General features: G+C 36.3%; 1 protein-coding gene and 1 long non-coding RNA gene across 5 annotated transcripts in view; one reads left to right on the plus strand and one right to left on the minus strand.

The window, feature by feature from the left end:
- Positions 1-74: 74 nt before the first annotated feature.
- On the minus strand, positions 75-12,054 carry EXOSC9 (exosome component 9). 4 transcript variants are annotated; one of them, XM_004474667.4, is made up of 12 exons: positions 11,716-12,054; positions 11,311-11,405; positions 10,386-10,505; positions 10,166-10,268; positions 9,128-9,265; positions 6,940-7,022; positions 5,291-5,423; positions 3,957-4,045; positions 2,961-3,107; positions 2,469-2,653; positions 710-788; positions 75-304 (listed from the first exon to the last, which is right to left on the minus strand). In XM_004474667.4, the coding sequence occupies exons 1-12, from the start codon at positions 11,779-11,781 to the stop codon at positions 220-222; spliced, it is 1,323 nt and encodes a 440-aa protein (XP_004474724.1). In that variant the 5' UTR covers positions 11,782-12,054; the 3' UTR covers positions 75-219. The 4 variants fall into 4 exon arrangements, with proteins under 4 accessions (XP_004474724.1, XP_058149186.1, XP_004474725.1 ...); XM_058293203.2 differs by having other exon boundaries at positions 710-767; positions 11,716-11,890; XM_004474668.5 differs by lacking the exon at positions 11,716-12,054 and having other exon boundaries at positions 11,288-11,385.
- Positions 11,952-14,892, plus strand: part of LOC131277916 (uncharacterized) — a 48,530-nt gene continuing 45,589 nt past the window's right edge. Inside the window, exon 1 of the long non-coding RNA XR_009184959.1 lies at positions 11,952-12,160. This is a non-coding gene — a long non-coding RNA (uncharacterized lncRNA). The remainder of the gene's footprint in view (positions 12,161-14,892) is intronic.

Consider the following 14,892-nt stretch of genomic DNA (forward strand, 5'->3'; position numbering starts at 1 on the left):
TTTGAGGATAAAAATGAATAAGCCACAGGAATGGATAGGGTGGGACATTATTGTGTAAATTAACAGACAATAGATACTCCACATGGTTTATTTTAAAGCATAATATAAAAATATATATATAAACAACTAGACTTTATAATGTATTTGCAAATAAAAAATACCCAGGGTTATTAGCACTGAATAAATATCCTTTTAATAGTATATATAACTATATTAGCTTTAATTAGCAGCTCTCTTCTTTTTTCTCTTTTTCACAGGCTTTTTACTTGGTGCTTTTTCTTGTTTTGCACTGATGGTCTGTGTTCTGTGAATAAACAAAATAAAGCTAACAGTTTAACAATATTAGTACAAAAAGCTGATTCCAAGGGTGAGAGAAGTAGAAAGCCAAAACCTGATGGTTTATCAGTCTCACACCATTTTGGTGGTTAAATTCTGGGTCATAGAAATATGAGGCTTTCCTTATATTTTTTCAGTAGGATAAAAAACTTGCCAACAATGACAGTAAAATACAGTAATTTAAAATGGCACTCAAACAATTTTATGATAGAATTAGGTCCTAATGTTTGTAAATGTCAGCTTGAAGAAACTACAGTAAGAACAGCTGGGTTTCGAATGAGAAATTAAATGTCTTTTCATAGTAGGTAGGATGAAAGTAAAACTAAAAGTCTGCATGTGTATACACATTTGAAATAAACCAGAAATGTGTTACCTTATTTTCTTTGGATTCTTGTCTGGTTCTAAAATGATCATTTCTTCTTCTTCACTGTCTGAGAGTACAATAGGAGTATCTTTAAAGAAAAAATTTTTTAAAAGGAATATATGTATCTTAAAAATTTCCCACATTGGTTTATTTCAGGTTTTAAAACCTTCCACACAAGCAGAGCCCATGCTACTCTTTGGGAGGAGGCTTAGAGATTTACTTTGTTCTTTCCACATTTTTCTCTCTCTGAAGTAGTTTCCTGGAGCCCCTGAAAGCTATATAAATTCTTCCCCATATTATCTTAAAAATTACATAATCATTTGATATATGCTAAAAAAAAGCCTACATAGCATCTTCTGTAGAACCAATTTAGAAACAACTTGAAGTTAATACACCAATTGAACTGCTAGGCTACTATAAGAAGGTACCCACAGTTTATCTTAGAATTGGCTAATTCTGAAGATTTAAATTACTTTTAATTTCTTCCTATTATAAACAACACAATTCTGGAAGGAATATTACTAGAAGCAGAATGTTGGGTCAAAAGGCACATATATTCTAAAAGGTTTCTGCCGAACTACCTCCAGAAATACTGTTCAATTTACACTTCAGTAATCATCTCTAAGAATCCTTTTCCCATACATCTTTGCCAAAGCTGGTATTTCTAATCTTGCCCAATATAGCAATGCTATCTCATTTTTTCCTTTCATTTGAACTTATTTCCTTTATTATTCCCGGGTCAATGATGAAAAGGTAACTGGCCATTTTTATTTCTTTGAGAACTGCTTTATAACTTTGCTCAAGTTTCTCCTGAACATTAATGATACTGTTTGTTGTTCCTATAGCAATTTGTTTTGAGCTTCCAATTAGTTTTCTTTTTAGAAGTTTTCCCCTTTGTTCACATGATTTAGAAAGGCTTTATCTGCTTGATCCCTCCAATTACCTGAAGTCCACCTTCACTATTCAGTTGGAAATTTACTCTTCAAACTAGCAACTCTTAGGATTTCTGATTTTACTACATAAAAAAAGCTACTCATTATTTTCTTACATGGGACAGGCAAGAATTTGGTCTTAAAAACATATACAGCTAAAATCAATTTCTCCAGTCCTAAGGCTTTCAAAATGTAAAGAACATCTAGGACTACCAGTAGTCCAGGCACTTCTGGAATTTTGTATGTTCTAATACTTCACGGTCCAATACGGTAGACACTAGCCACATGTGTGTATTTAATTTTAATTAAAATTTAAAATTCAATTTGTCCATCACAAAGCCACATTCAAGGGCTCAACAGCCATTTGTAACTAGTGGCTTCTATATTGGACAATGTAGATACAGAAAGTTTCTATCATTTCAAATTTCCATTAAATAACACTACTCAGTTATGATATGGACTTTACGTTTGAGTCTAGAAACTAAAGAAAAGACAGCATGTAGTAATAGGATCTTTAAGAAAGTCCTCCCCTTAAAAATTGCCCATCTACATATATATACACACACATATATATGGAAAAAAGAATAAAATAATTTTTATTTAGAAATGCCATTATAATTTACAAGTGTAAGTTTCCCACAACTCCACAAAACAAAGCATACTATTTTAGAAAAGAAGTGGAGTTAAGACTGTGATTAGCATCAAGAGTTTAGCAGAAATTTAAAATCACGAACTATTCAGCCCCTCCAAAAGGAATCGCTAATACAAAATATCCCTAAAATAGGGAAATAAATACTTAAAATATATCACATAGAGCCTCAAAATGTATCACCTACCTTGGTTTCCAATACTGGAGATTTCTACTCCAGTGTCCATTTTTATACTATCAAGGATGATAGCGTCATCACTGCCACCTTCTTCTTCCTCTTCCTTCTCAGAGTCTTCAAGATCACCCCAGGAGTTTTCTACTCCCTCTCCAATTTGGGCAGTTCCAGGAGTCCATAATACAGGTTTAGAAACACTTAATAAGTTAAGAAAACTGAATAGCTATTGTTAAAAAAAGAGAGAATGAAAATCTTTTACGATTCATTTCTGTGCCTCAAATTCTTGGGGGAAAGAATTTACTAATAGCTTTAAAATATGGATAGCTGAAAATCAGGAAGAGTAAAATAAAGGACATAATTAATGGTAAGAAATATCGAGAGACTGAACATTTTAGTTGTAGTAATAAAGTTGGTGAATGAATGAAATATTAAACAAATACCCTTTGCATAGCCCTAATAATGCTAGAAGTGTTATGATTCTTTTTGCAAAACCAATAAAGATACACTTCTGAAGGAGGTTCAGCTTCAGCAATGATTTCTTCTGCTTTCTCCTCTACGTCGGAAGTATCAATAGGGGCTTTTTCCATTTTAAATGCTGTGATCCTCTGATTTGCTATAGATTCTGCAAAGCCAAACTTTCCACCCTCTTTCCTGTGTGGGAGTTATTTGGGGGTTGGGGTGGGGAGGGAATAGAAAGAAGACAGGAAAGAGAAAAAAGAAACACTGATTTTTCCTTTGATTCAGGGAAAATATTGAAACAGAGCTGGTTTATCTGACGACCTCACCAATTTATTATGCCTATCAAGAAAAGTAATAAAAATAGTTACAAGAATTAACTATTTATTAAACTATGTGCTACACATGTGCTAAATGCTTAAAGTATATTATTCTCTAAACCTTAAATCAACCCTACCAGGTAGGTATTAACCTCTCAAATAAAAGAAAAGGACTCTGAAGTGTCAGGTTATATATCTTGCTTAAGGTCACAGAGAGAAGAGATGGGACTCAACCCTAGTTTTGTTCTTTCCACTAATTTATGTTACTAGATTTCTTTCCCCAAGAAAATGTTAATTTTAAAAGAAAAATCTTATTTGGCTTTTCAATACACGTCAGTGTATTTTAGTAACATAACTAGCAACGGTTCAATCAACTTTCAAAAAATATACTAAGTATATGGTAAAAATATAGCAAATATATGCTATGGACCATAGATAGTGGTGATAGTCTGATCGTGTTCTTTCATAATCTATAACAAATATTCCACAGCAATGTAAGGTTTTGGTGGAAGAGTGATGTATGGGAATTCTGCACATAATACACCATTGTTTTGTAAGCTAACAACTTCTCTAATAAAAAGAATGAAAAAAAGAAACCATACTAAGTAGTATACATAGCTGAGATTAAATCAATTGTGAAAATTATAGAATTGCCTTTGTATAAGAAAGGTCTTTAAAGAAAATCTATGAAAAGACCATTTAGTTCTGCAAAAAGTAAACTTACCTAACTTTCTGGTCATTCTCCAAAGCTTTCTGTATTAATTCTGTAATTTCTGCTACTTTCACACCAGCTATTTTACTGCATCTCAAAACCTATTTATGAAAGTGAATTCTATTATTTAAAGACAAATCAAATAGCTTTCTCTATTGAAACTGAAAACAAGAATCTTATCTAAGGGATTAGTTTTTCTACTTTTACAATTTATTTAAGCATAAGTATTTATTTCAATTATGAATTATGAAAAGAATACGTTGTAAAGACAAACTAAGGTAAGATAGGAGAGTTGTTTTAAAATATTTTAAGGACAATCATTTTGAGGGAATGGACCTGAATATTATTTTACATGACAAAGTAAAAGATTCCATTAAAGAGGTCACATAATGTAAGATGTTATTAATAGGGGAAAATGTGAGGGGGGAGGTATATGGGAATCCCCTTTATTTTTGATGTAACTTTTCTGTAATCTAAACCTCTTTAAAAATAAAGTTAAAAAAAAAAAAAAAGGGACCACAGGCAAACATTATATGCTCAGGGATGCTCTAATGCTCTAACTTCCTTTCTGCATGAGTCACCCACCATCCTAGTTGAAGATACAGACTGTGCAGTCTCCTGAGAAGCTTTTATAAGAAAAAGATTCCCAGGCTTTAGGGATCTAATGGATCAGAATCTCTGGAAATAGGGATTTGGGTAATGGTCGTAATGCAGGCAATAATGACCACAGTGGTGATGATGATAGCGACTAACATTTATGGTGTGTACTTAATATCTGCTAAGCATTGTGTGACATATATACAACTTTCTAACAACAACGAGTAGATAAAACATTTTCTATTTTACTGAAAAACTGAGGTCCACAGATACTAAATCATTTGCCCAAGGTCAGCTAGTGCAGGGCAGAGCTAGAACTAAAACTAAAGCAGTCTCTGCACTCTTAACCACCTACAGTACATGCTATGTGATAATTTAATTTTTTAAAGCCCCCAAGCGAATCTGAAAAGCAGGTACCCAAATTCTAAATGTAAAACTATCTTTTTAATTTCTACTTTTTGACCTTTACTTATTGTACCTATATGAATTTTTGTTTCTGACTGGGAGGAAAAAAACTGCTCCTCTTATCTGGAAGGGCTGTACTCAGGAAAGCCAGACAAAGGAGTAGTAGGGAGGAAGAATACCTCCTTGCCACCAGTCAGACCTTAGTGATGGTACTGAAACCAGACTCTTTAACACGGCTAGAATGAATCACTGAAGTATCCTCATTTGATTTTGGTCAAAAGACAACAAAAAGCTTCTACAGCGAAGAAACCTATTTTTAATGGGATATTAATCAAAGCACTAACTTGATCTTTTAGTAGCATTATTCCTCCACTGGATTGGATGGTACAAATCTCTCGATGCTTGTTCATGGCAATCACCAGCAAGCCACCCATTACACGTTCTTCTCGTTCATTGGGATCCACCAATAAATATGTTCTGAAATGTATGTTAAAAGGACCTGAACAAATCTGGAAGACTAAATGCTTGTCATTTTTCAGAACACTGGCTTTTTTTTGAAAGATGGCATCAAAAAATTCAACACAGTAAGGGTCAGTGCTTGTGGATGTATTCACTTGAGTCACTTTAAAAGGAAAAAAGATGAGAATTACTGTTTATATGAACACAAAACGAATGCTAAGTGGCTATCTCTAGTTATGTGAAATAACATTAAGTTCTCATATTATTTAAATAATGATTTAAACTGATGCTATTTCTTTGATTAAATGACTTGTGTTTCATTAATACAAACTTAGGTAACATTAACCTGGTTAATTTTGAAGTTTCCTTAATGTCCTGTATTCTGAAGTTCTTCTATATTCCACTAGTAGCTAATTTTAAAAAATATTGTATATTTTGGTGCCATCCAATGTGTTAGCCGCTAGCCAGTCACATGCTTGAAATATGGATGGCCCAAATTGATATATACTATGAGTGTAAAATATACATTATATTTCAAAGATTTAGTGAAAATAAAAGAATGTAAGATAGTTCATAAATGATTTTTATAAAGTATTGACTGCACATTAAAATAACACTTTGAGGGAGTGCATGTGGCTCAAGCAATTGGCACTCGCCTCCCACATGGGAGGTCCCAGGTTCGGTCCTCCGTGCCTCCTAAAGACAAGCAGACAATGAGCTGACAAATGAGGGAGCCATCTTGGGGAGGGGGGGACAATAAAAAGTTTTAAAAATGAATTTTTAAAAATTCATTTTATTAAGGTAAATAAGAAAAGTGCTTCACTCTTTTCTTGTGTCTACTGGAAAACTTAAAATTATATATGTGGTTCACATTTTTTCTGGACAAAGGCTCATCTTTTTCCTTCTAATGAAATTCTATACTAAAATGACTAAAAATTGAAAGTTTTTCTTTAGTGCTTATTCATGAAATTGTTAAAATATCTTCTTTATACCTCCCCTTGTTTCAAAGCTTTCATTTAAAGGCACCTTTGCATACAGAGGATTTAGTAGTGAGTTGTGAAGAAAGAGTTATACAGGGAAGAAAACTACATTTTCTCTACCCCAGTTTCTGAGTCATTTCCCCATGTGGCCTGCTCCCGGAACTTCTCCGAAGAGATGCCCCACAATCCTCTGTCTCTAATTTGTCCACAGTAATTCTTATTCCTTTTCTCAAATTCAAGCCTTGCATACATTTCTGTTAGTAACTGTACATCCTTAGGAAAGACAGACCACAATGCCACAGTAAATTCATAAACTGACAAGCATGCCATGAAAGGAAAAACATTGGGAAGTGTCTTCGTTATAATAGAAGAGTTTGCCTCATCTATTAAGAAAGCCCTTTGCTAAATAATGCCCTTAAAGAGAAAGAAAAGGAACTATAAGGCTCTTCAATATTAAAGGAGAGCTTTGCTAATCTCTTCATGAGTACCTGAGCAAAGCAGAAAAGCTCCAAACTGCATTTATAATTTCAGCACCATGACAAAGTGAGACTTACCCTTGCTGGAAGAAGGCAAAACTGACACAAATGGGCATGTGGTGTATACTCAAAGGTACAGGATCACGCTCTTCAGGTGTATACTGTTTCAAAATAAAAAGTTCAATGATTAGAGTCACTGAAAAGTTATGAACAAACAAAACATTCAACTTGCACATCTCAGATATTAAAATAAAAAATGTAATTCTTTAAACCTTAGTGAGACCCTAAATACCTTCTTTTACTAATACCTTATGACTTTGCCATTCATGTTTCTCAAAACTTAGCATTTTTCAAAGTTTTATCGATGTATAATTTATATGCAATAAATCCACTCACTGTTAAGTACACAGTTCCATTTTTAATAAATTTAGTTGTTCTACCATCATCACAATCCAGTTTTTGAACTTCTTTTTTAACATTACCCCCCAAAATTCCCTTAACTCTGTTTGCAGTCAATCCTTACTCTCATCCCATCCCTAAGCAATCTCTGCCCTGCTTTCTGTCTCTAAATATGCCTCTTCTAGGCACTGCATATATATGGAATCAATTTGTAATCTTTGGATCTGGCTTCCTTCACTTAGTATTATGTTTAATCATCTTTCATCAGTGGTTTCATCTGTTTTGCTAAAAGGTATTCTGTTGTATGGATATAAAACACTTCATTTATCCATTCGCCAGTTGATAACAATTGGATTGTTTCCAGTTTGGGGCTAATATGAATAAAGCTGCTATGAACATCTGCATACAAGTCCTTGAACGAACATATGTTTTAATTCCTCCTGGGAAGATTCCAAGGCTTTGAATTGCTGGGCTGTATGGTAAGTTTATGTTAAATTTCTTAAGAAAATGATAAACTTTTCCAATGTGGCTATACCACCAGAAATAACTTCATAGTATTTCTTAACTGCTCACCTTTTCAAGTCCCTGATTTCTCTCTACTCTTTTTAACTGCTTTATACCAATTCCCTCTTCTAAAGGAACATATCTCTACTATTAATAAGTCTTTGTCCCTACCTCTAAGTCTTTTAAAGAGTTTGCTCTAGGCGGCGGACTTGGCCCGGTGGTTAGGGCATCCGTCTACCACATGGGAGATCCGCGGTTCAAACCCCGGGCTTCCTTGACCCGTGTGCAGCTGGCCCGTGCGCAGTGCTGATGAGCGCGGGGAGTGCTGTACCATGCAGGGGGTGTCTCCTGTGTAGAGGGGAGCCCCACGCCAAGGAGTGGGCCTCCGTAAGGAGAGCCGCCCAGCGTGAAAGAAAGTGCAGCCTGTCCCAGGAGTAGTGCCGTACACATGGAGAACTGACAAAACAAGATGACGCAACAAAAAGAAACACAGATTCCCATGCCACTGGCAACAACGGAAGCGGACAAAGACGCAGCAAATAGACACAGAGAACAGACAACCAGGGTGGGGGGGAAGGGGAGGGAAATAAATAAATAAATCTTAAAAAAAAAAAAAGAGTTTGCTCTAGTCCAATGCCTAGAAGCAACATCATGAATGACTGTTTAGAAAAATATGGGCATCTGATGTTTCCTTTTGCAACTTCAAACTGCCATTACACTGCACTTTCTGCCCGTATACTGCACTTTCATTATTCTAGTGTGTAATTTATGAATCAAAACATATAGACTCAACAAAAAGAGAAAAACAATGTAAACAGTACAAGTCATTGGTGTTCCAAGTATGGTCTCTGGACCAGCAACATCAGTATCACCTAGAAATGCTATGTCAGATGAGTTATTAGAAATTCTCAGGTCCTATCCACAGGCCTACTCTGGGGGTGGGGTCTAGCAATCGGTTTTAATAAGCCCTCCAGGTTTATCTGATGGACTTCTGCCATCTATTCCACTTAATAAACAAAAGTCCTGAAGGGAGATTTGAATCTTCTGATTCCTCAGTCCATTTCTGTTACCATATGCATCTCATAGGGTAAGCATTTCACTGCACTGAACACGATGTATTTTTTTTTTTTACACATGTGGCCCCTACTACTTCATCTAATGCTCAATCCAAAAAAGTAGTCATCCACTGAGAAAACTGGATAGGCTGTGCTTCCACCGACGGACATTTCAATATAGGAGATTCAAGAAATTTCCAGGGCAATCTTGACCATGTCGACATGACTTCACTAATAACAGTTGCCTGCACATTCAGGACACTCATTCATTCATATGATGGAGTCTGGCTCACATCTTAGGAGCTTACCAATGTTACTTCATCTCCTTGAACAGACACATCAGGTCTTCGAAAGTGACACAGGGCCACAATCGCAGCAATGCTGGCAGCATCGATAATATTCCCATCGTGATTTAATAAATGTAGGTCCACACGTATTTGCCAAACCTGAAAGTAAATTTAAAACAAAAAAACCCTAATCACCACAACCAGCTCCTATTAGGAAAAGTAACACTGTATGTAAACATTTCTCTTCTTGTTAACATGTATTTATTCCATTTTATTAATAAAAATACATTTGGAAAAATATTAAGCCAAACATCTGAGATACCAATAGCTCACCTTTCTGAGGCATTTGACAATGCTAAAATATAGTCTAAATACACAGAATCACTCTATGTGCATCATATTCCCAACTCAAGCCTAACTATATTTTAATAATGTTTCCTGAGTTAAAAACCTCAAATTCTTAGGTTTTACTTGCTAATACTTATGATACCCTTACAAGTTATGCAAATAACAGGAAATATCATATTCAAGTATGGGATGAGAAAAGAGAAAAGTTAAGTTACATTTCAGGAGTCAAAAGGCTAGTCAAAATACTTTAATCAAGAATAAAGTGCCAAATATCATTATGTAGCCCAAGTTACTAAGATTTCCAATATCAGACCTACCAATGACTCACTGTATGGCTCTGTGTAAATCAATAAACCCATCTAAATGAAGGATTTAATCTGCTCTTCAATTCTCTACCATTAAAGAGGTAAACACTACCTAATTCTATTAACTCAAATAAAAAAATAAAATGAATGACAGAATATATGAAAAAGCCACAAGTTCTTTCAATGAAACATTCTACACAAATCCAAGTTGATATTTTTATCCTTTTAATAAGATCATTTTGTCTCTTCAGAAAGGGATGACACCAACATTAGCACTTAGGAGCACATAAAGTGAAGTGAATTAGTACAAAAGTGAATTAACTAATGAGAATGAAGTTATAACTATAGGGCCCCACAAGTCAACAATATGCATCCTAAGATTAAGAATTTGGGGCATATTTCCCACCTTTTCACCAGCAACAACACAGAGAGATTCAGTGTCTATACACTTCGAATTTCTTAGACATCGTTCCAAGAGTCGATTCAACTTCACCAAGAGATCTGACTGCCTATGAAAATAGGAATAGGTTTTTGTCATGAAATATAACACCAAGTATTAAAACAGTAGCTCACTGCAGTTAGGTTTTCCTCAGGCTAAAAGCAGCTTAAGAAAAAGATTTAAATACCTGCCAGGTTCAAAAGCAGGGGCAGCCATCTGAGAGAGTTCAAGGTTAAAAAAAAGAATACCTTCTGTTGCCCTATTGAGTTTTGGAGAAACAAGTTCACAGGAAACCTGTCCAAGAACTCTGCAAAGATAAAGGGTACAAAGCTGTTATTTAAATATATTTCCTCTCCAATTAAAAAAGAGAAATAAAATCTTAAACAGATACCAACTGAGTTTTGATTCTACCCTGAGTAATAACATACTTAGCATGACATCTTAAGAGATAGAAGTTACACATCAAATACAGTAGTAGAGTATTCGCTGAAATAAAACATATTGGTAAGCCTAAAAATATTTTTTTAAACAAACTTTCTCAATACCCTATTTACTATTTCACAGATTTTAAAAACTTCTGTTTTTTTAATTAATAGCCTTTTATTTCTCCTTTCTATAACATGTTTTTTTGATAAAAGATGGCGTGAAAACTTAAGACTTCTTAAGACTACTCATATGCCATGGTTCATGGTTTGCAAACATTATCTAGTCAAATAACCTCACAACTTCCAAAAGAACACAAAAACGTAATTCGCAAGCTACTCAGGAAAGAGGAATGTGGGACCTACCGCATAACATATGTTCAGGATTTCTCCCTTCCTCACATTAGAATATGAAAGAAAACGTCACTGCAGTACACAACACAAATTGAGTCTAATCACAGTTGGCTGTCAGGAAGAATGATATGAACTCGTGACAGAAAATACATTATGATGACGAAAAAATTAAAAGTTGCTACTATAAAACCAAAAAATCTTGTGTTAAAGAAAATATGGTCAGCTGAAAGAAGTACAGTCCGGACTTCCTAGCTGCTTTGTTAAACAACTGAGTCAAAGTTGTTTTTTTTTACCTGCTGCCCGCTGAACTTACATATAGTTTGAATCCTTTGTTACCTTGTTTTCCCAAGTTCCACAATACAGCACCCATAATCTGTTCCAAATGAGATCTTGATGTTCCTATAATCATAGGTTTGTCTGCCATCCAGCCGCTGTAAACACAATATTAATTTATTCCTTCAAAAAATATTTATTGAGGAACTACTATGAACAAGGGCCTGTTCTAAACACCTTGGAAAAAATGGGATCCTAAACTCCTCACCATCACAGGAAAACAGAAACGGACAGTCGCTGGGACCCCAAGAAGGCAAAACAAAGCCCGCGAGTGTAGGGAATGCAACAGCAGTTCCCCACTAAGACGCCCTGGCTCAGCGCTGGCAAGGTCTGAGTGCCCAAGTGCGAAGGTCGAGGTGGGCCGGCAAGGAGCCCAACGCAGCGCGCGGTTTCGTCGGGGTCACTTACCTTCTTCTCTTCGATAGCACGGAGTAAGAAGCGACGTTCGCAGTTTGACAGCGGCGTCTCTTTCATGGTGTGACGGGTCGCAAGCCCCACCGGCTCCAAATTACGTGGGAAAAGTCTAACTTGCGCCGCCTCACACGCGCGCGGCTCACTCCGCCGCTCTGGATATTTGCGTCATCAAAGCGCGGCAGCTGAAGGTGGGAATGCAAATGAAAAGGCCGTCGCTAGTGCGCAGGCTCACAGGAAGGGCGCGACAGGCCGACCGGCTTGCGAGAAGAGACGCTTCCTGTGGAAGTGTGTGGTTAACAGGAATGTTTTTCTTTGTTTTTTCTGTGAAGTACTGAGAAGAAAGGAAGGACTCGCACAATAATCATCAGAATGATAGAAACTAGCGCTTTCACACTTTAGACTCTTTCTTTCCTCAATTCTAGCGGATTAGGCTAAACAGGTATTATTGCTATTTTCGGACGAGAAAGTTAAGATTTGGCTACTAAGAAAGCTGGAGAGGCAGAGCGTGGAGCCAAAATAAATGGGAGAAACACTGGAATGATGGGGCGTGGGTGTGGAGTAGGGAAAAGAAAGATGAGAAAGTGAGCTGTGTATTTCTGTGGCCTGAAGGTAAAACCTTGTAGAAATTGAGAAGTTGACGAGAATTGAGAACTTTGTAATTGAGAATTCCTGCTTTGTGTTACAAATCGTAGTACAACTACTGTTGACTGAAACTAAATTTACTGTTTTTTTTGTTTATATTTATTATATATAGGATATATTCAACTTAAACTGATAAACTTTTTATGGGCATAGAGCAAGGGTTCTTAACCTTTTTTGTGCCACGAACCCCTTTGCCAGTCAGGTGAAAACCACAGACCCCTTACTAAGTCCACACTATATGGCGTATTATTTAATGAGTATATCACACCCACACCAACACGTCCCCACAAGAATGTTTTTTTGAACTTCAGTGGAAGCTCACAGATCCCTTGTTAAGAACTGCTGACATAGAGGAAGCTTATTTGTTCTGTGGTGCCAACCACTCAGTTTTTGTAGAGTGGAGTTATTAAATAGTAGTAACAGCAGGAAATCCTAACTGCCTGGGTTCAAATTCTGACTGCCATTGACTAGTTCTATGACTCTGAGCAAATATTTAACCTATGTGTCTCACTTTTCTCATTTCAAAATAGAGTAATAAACCCATGTATTATGAGGGATAAAAACGAGTTAATATATATAAAATGCTTAGAACAGTGCCTAGAATGGAGTAGGCACTTATTTAAGTGCTTGCATGTTATTTTGTATCCTTTTGCTGTAGAAGCAGCAGAGTTAAAACCTACATTCTTTTGGTTCTTCTCATGTGTTTTTTTCTACCACTGATACCCTGTGGTCTCAATTTGTACTACATGTACTAATAAGTATTTATAGATGACTTACTGCTTCCCAAGAATAATTCTGATGGAGGAACAGAGGATGGACAGGATCCTTGCCCTCTAGGGATTTATATTCTCTTTAGAGGAGCCAAACAGACAAATAAATAAAACTATTTCACAGACTAATAAATGCTCTATGGGGATAGGGGTACTATTTTAATAGGGGCAGTTACAGAAAGAGGTCATTTTGGAGGGGTGACAGGGTTGCATAAATCCTTAGTAATGAGAAGGAGGTGGCTATGATATCTGGGGAAAAGAAAAAGTGTTTCAGGCATAAGGTACAACATGTGCAAACACTAAGATGGGAATGAGTTCAACGTGTCCTGGAGGCAAGCATTGTAAAGAAGAAGGAAAGAGGATGGATATTAAGCCCACATGCTCAGACAGTTGATTAATTTCCAAATTAGGAAAGGGGATGAAGGTCGTTTAAGTTTTTTGCTTTTTTTTTTTTTTAGGAGGTACCAGGGAATGAACCCAGGACCTCATACATGGGAAGCAGGCACTCAGCCACTGAGCTAGAGCTGCTCCCCAATGAGAGTTGGTTTTTTCATTTGTTTTTATTTTCAGGAAATACCGGGGACTGAACCTGGGACTTCGTATGTAGGAGGCAGGCACTCAACCACTTGAGCTACATCCACTTCCCATTTAGAACAGATGCGTTCATGTGTATAGTGTAAAGTTTCACACCAGAACTCCTGGCTGTTACATTCATCATTGAAGTCCTTGAGCTCTTTCAGTGGACATTTAGTAATTTCTCATTCCCTTTCAAAATGAAATAGGCTTTTATTGAATTTTCTCCTTTCCTTGAAGGCAGCACGGTGGTGGAAATAGAGTGTTCCTGGGCTTTAGATAGACTTCAGCGCTAATGGACTTTGCTCTTTAAAGCATTGTGATACTATTTTGAGGTAATATGTTTGTGGAAGATAGTGTCTAAGGTGGCCTCCAATGTTCCACACCTCCTATATTCAGGACCTTGAGGAATCCCTTCCCTTTGAATGACTTACTTCTAAGCAATAGAATACCTCAGCATTGCAGAGCTGTCATTTCTGTGATTAAATTCCAATCTATTGCAATTTACAATCTTTGTAACTAAGTCCCTTAATTGCTGGCTTTCATGAAGCAGATTGCTATGTTGCTGAGGCCCACAGGATAAGGAAATGAGGGCAACCTAAGCCAACAGCCAGATAGAAACTGAGGCCCTCACAACACAGTCAAAGAGGACTGAGGCCCTCAAAACTCAGTCAAAAAGGAACTGAATCCGGCCAGCAATCACAGGGCTTGGAAACAGATTCTTCCCAAGCCAAGCTTTCAGATGAGACCCCTCCCTGGCTCATATCTTGATTGCAGCCTAGAGTCCCCAGAGCAGAAGACCCACCCAAGCTGTGCCAGGATTCCTGACTCAGAAACTGTGAGTTGCTCAGAAATGATAACTAATGCAAATTATATCACAAACTATTCTCTGGTAACTATTATTTCTGGATCTCATAATTTACTGGCCTATTCTCATTTTGATATTTCTAAGAAAATCTCCATGTAACATTTTTTAACAACCTCTTAGGTCATTTCCAAAATATTTTGTAAAGAAATTTCTAGCAAATAAGATGCTAGATCTGTATCACTGAAATATTATTCACAGTGTGCTTTATTTGGGGATCAGGAGTTTGTTTTTTGTTTTTTTTCCTTTTCTTTCTTCCTTTTAAAATTAATTTGCCTTAAGTGGTTGCCTAAGAGGGAAGCATGATTTTGTATCTCAAGA

The sequence above is a fragment of the Dasypus novemcinctus genome, chromosome 1 (assembly GCF_030445035.2).
Source record: "Dasypus novemcinctus isolate mDasNov1 chromosome 1, mDasNov1.1.hap2, whole genome shotgun sequence".
NCBI lineage: Eukaryota > Metazoa > Chordata > Mammalia > Cingulata > Dasypodidae > Dasypus > Dasypus novemcinctus.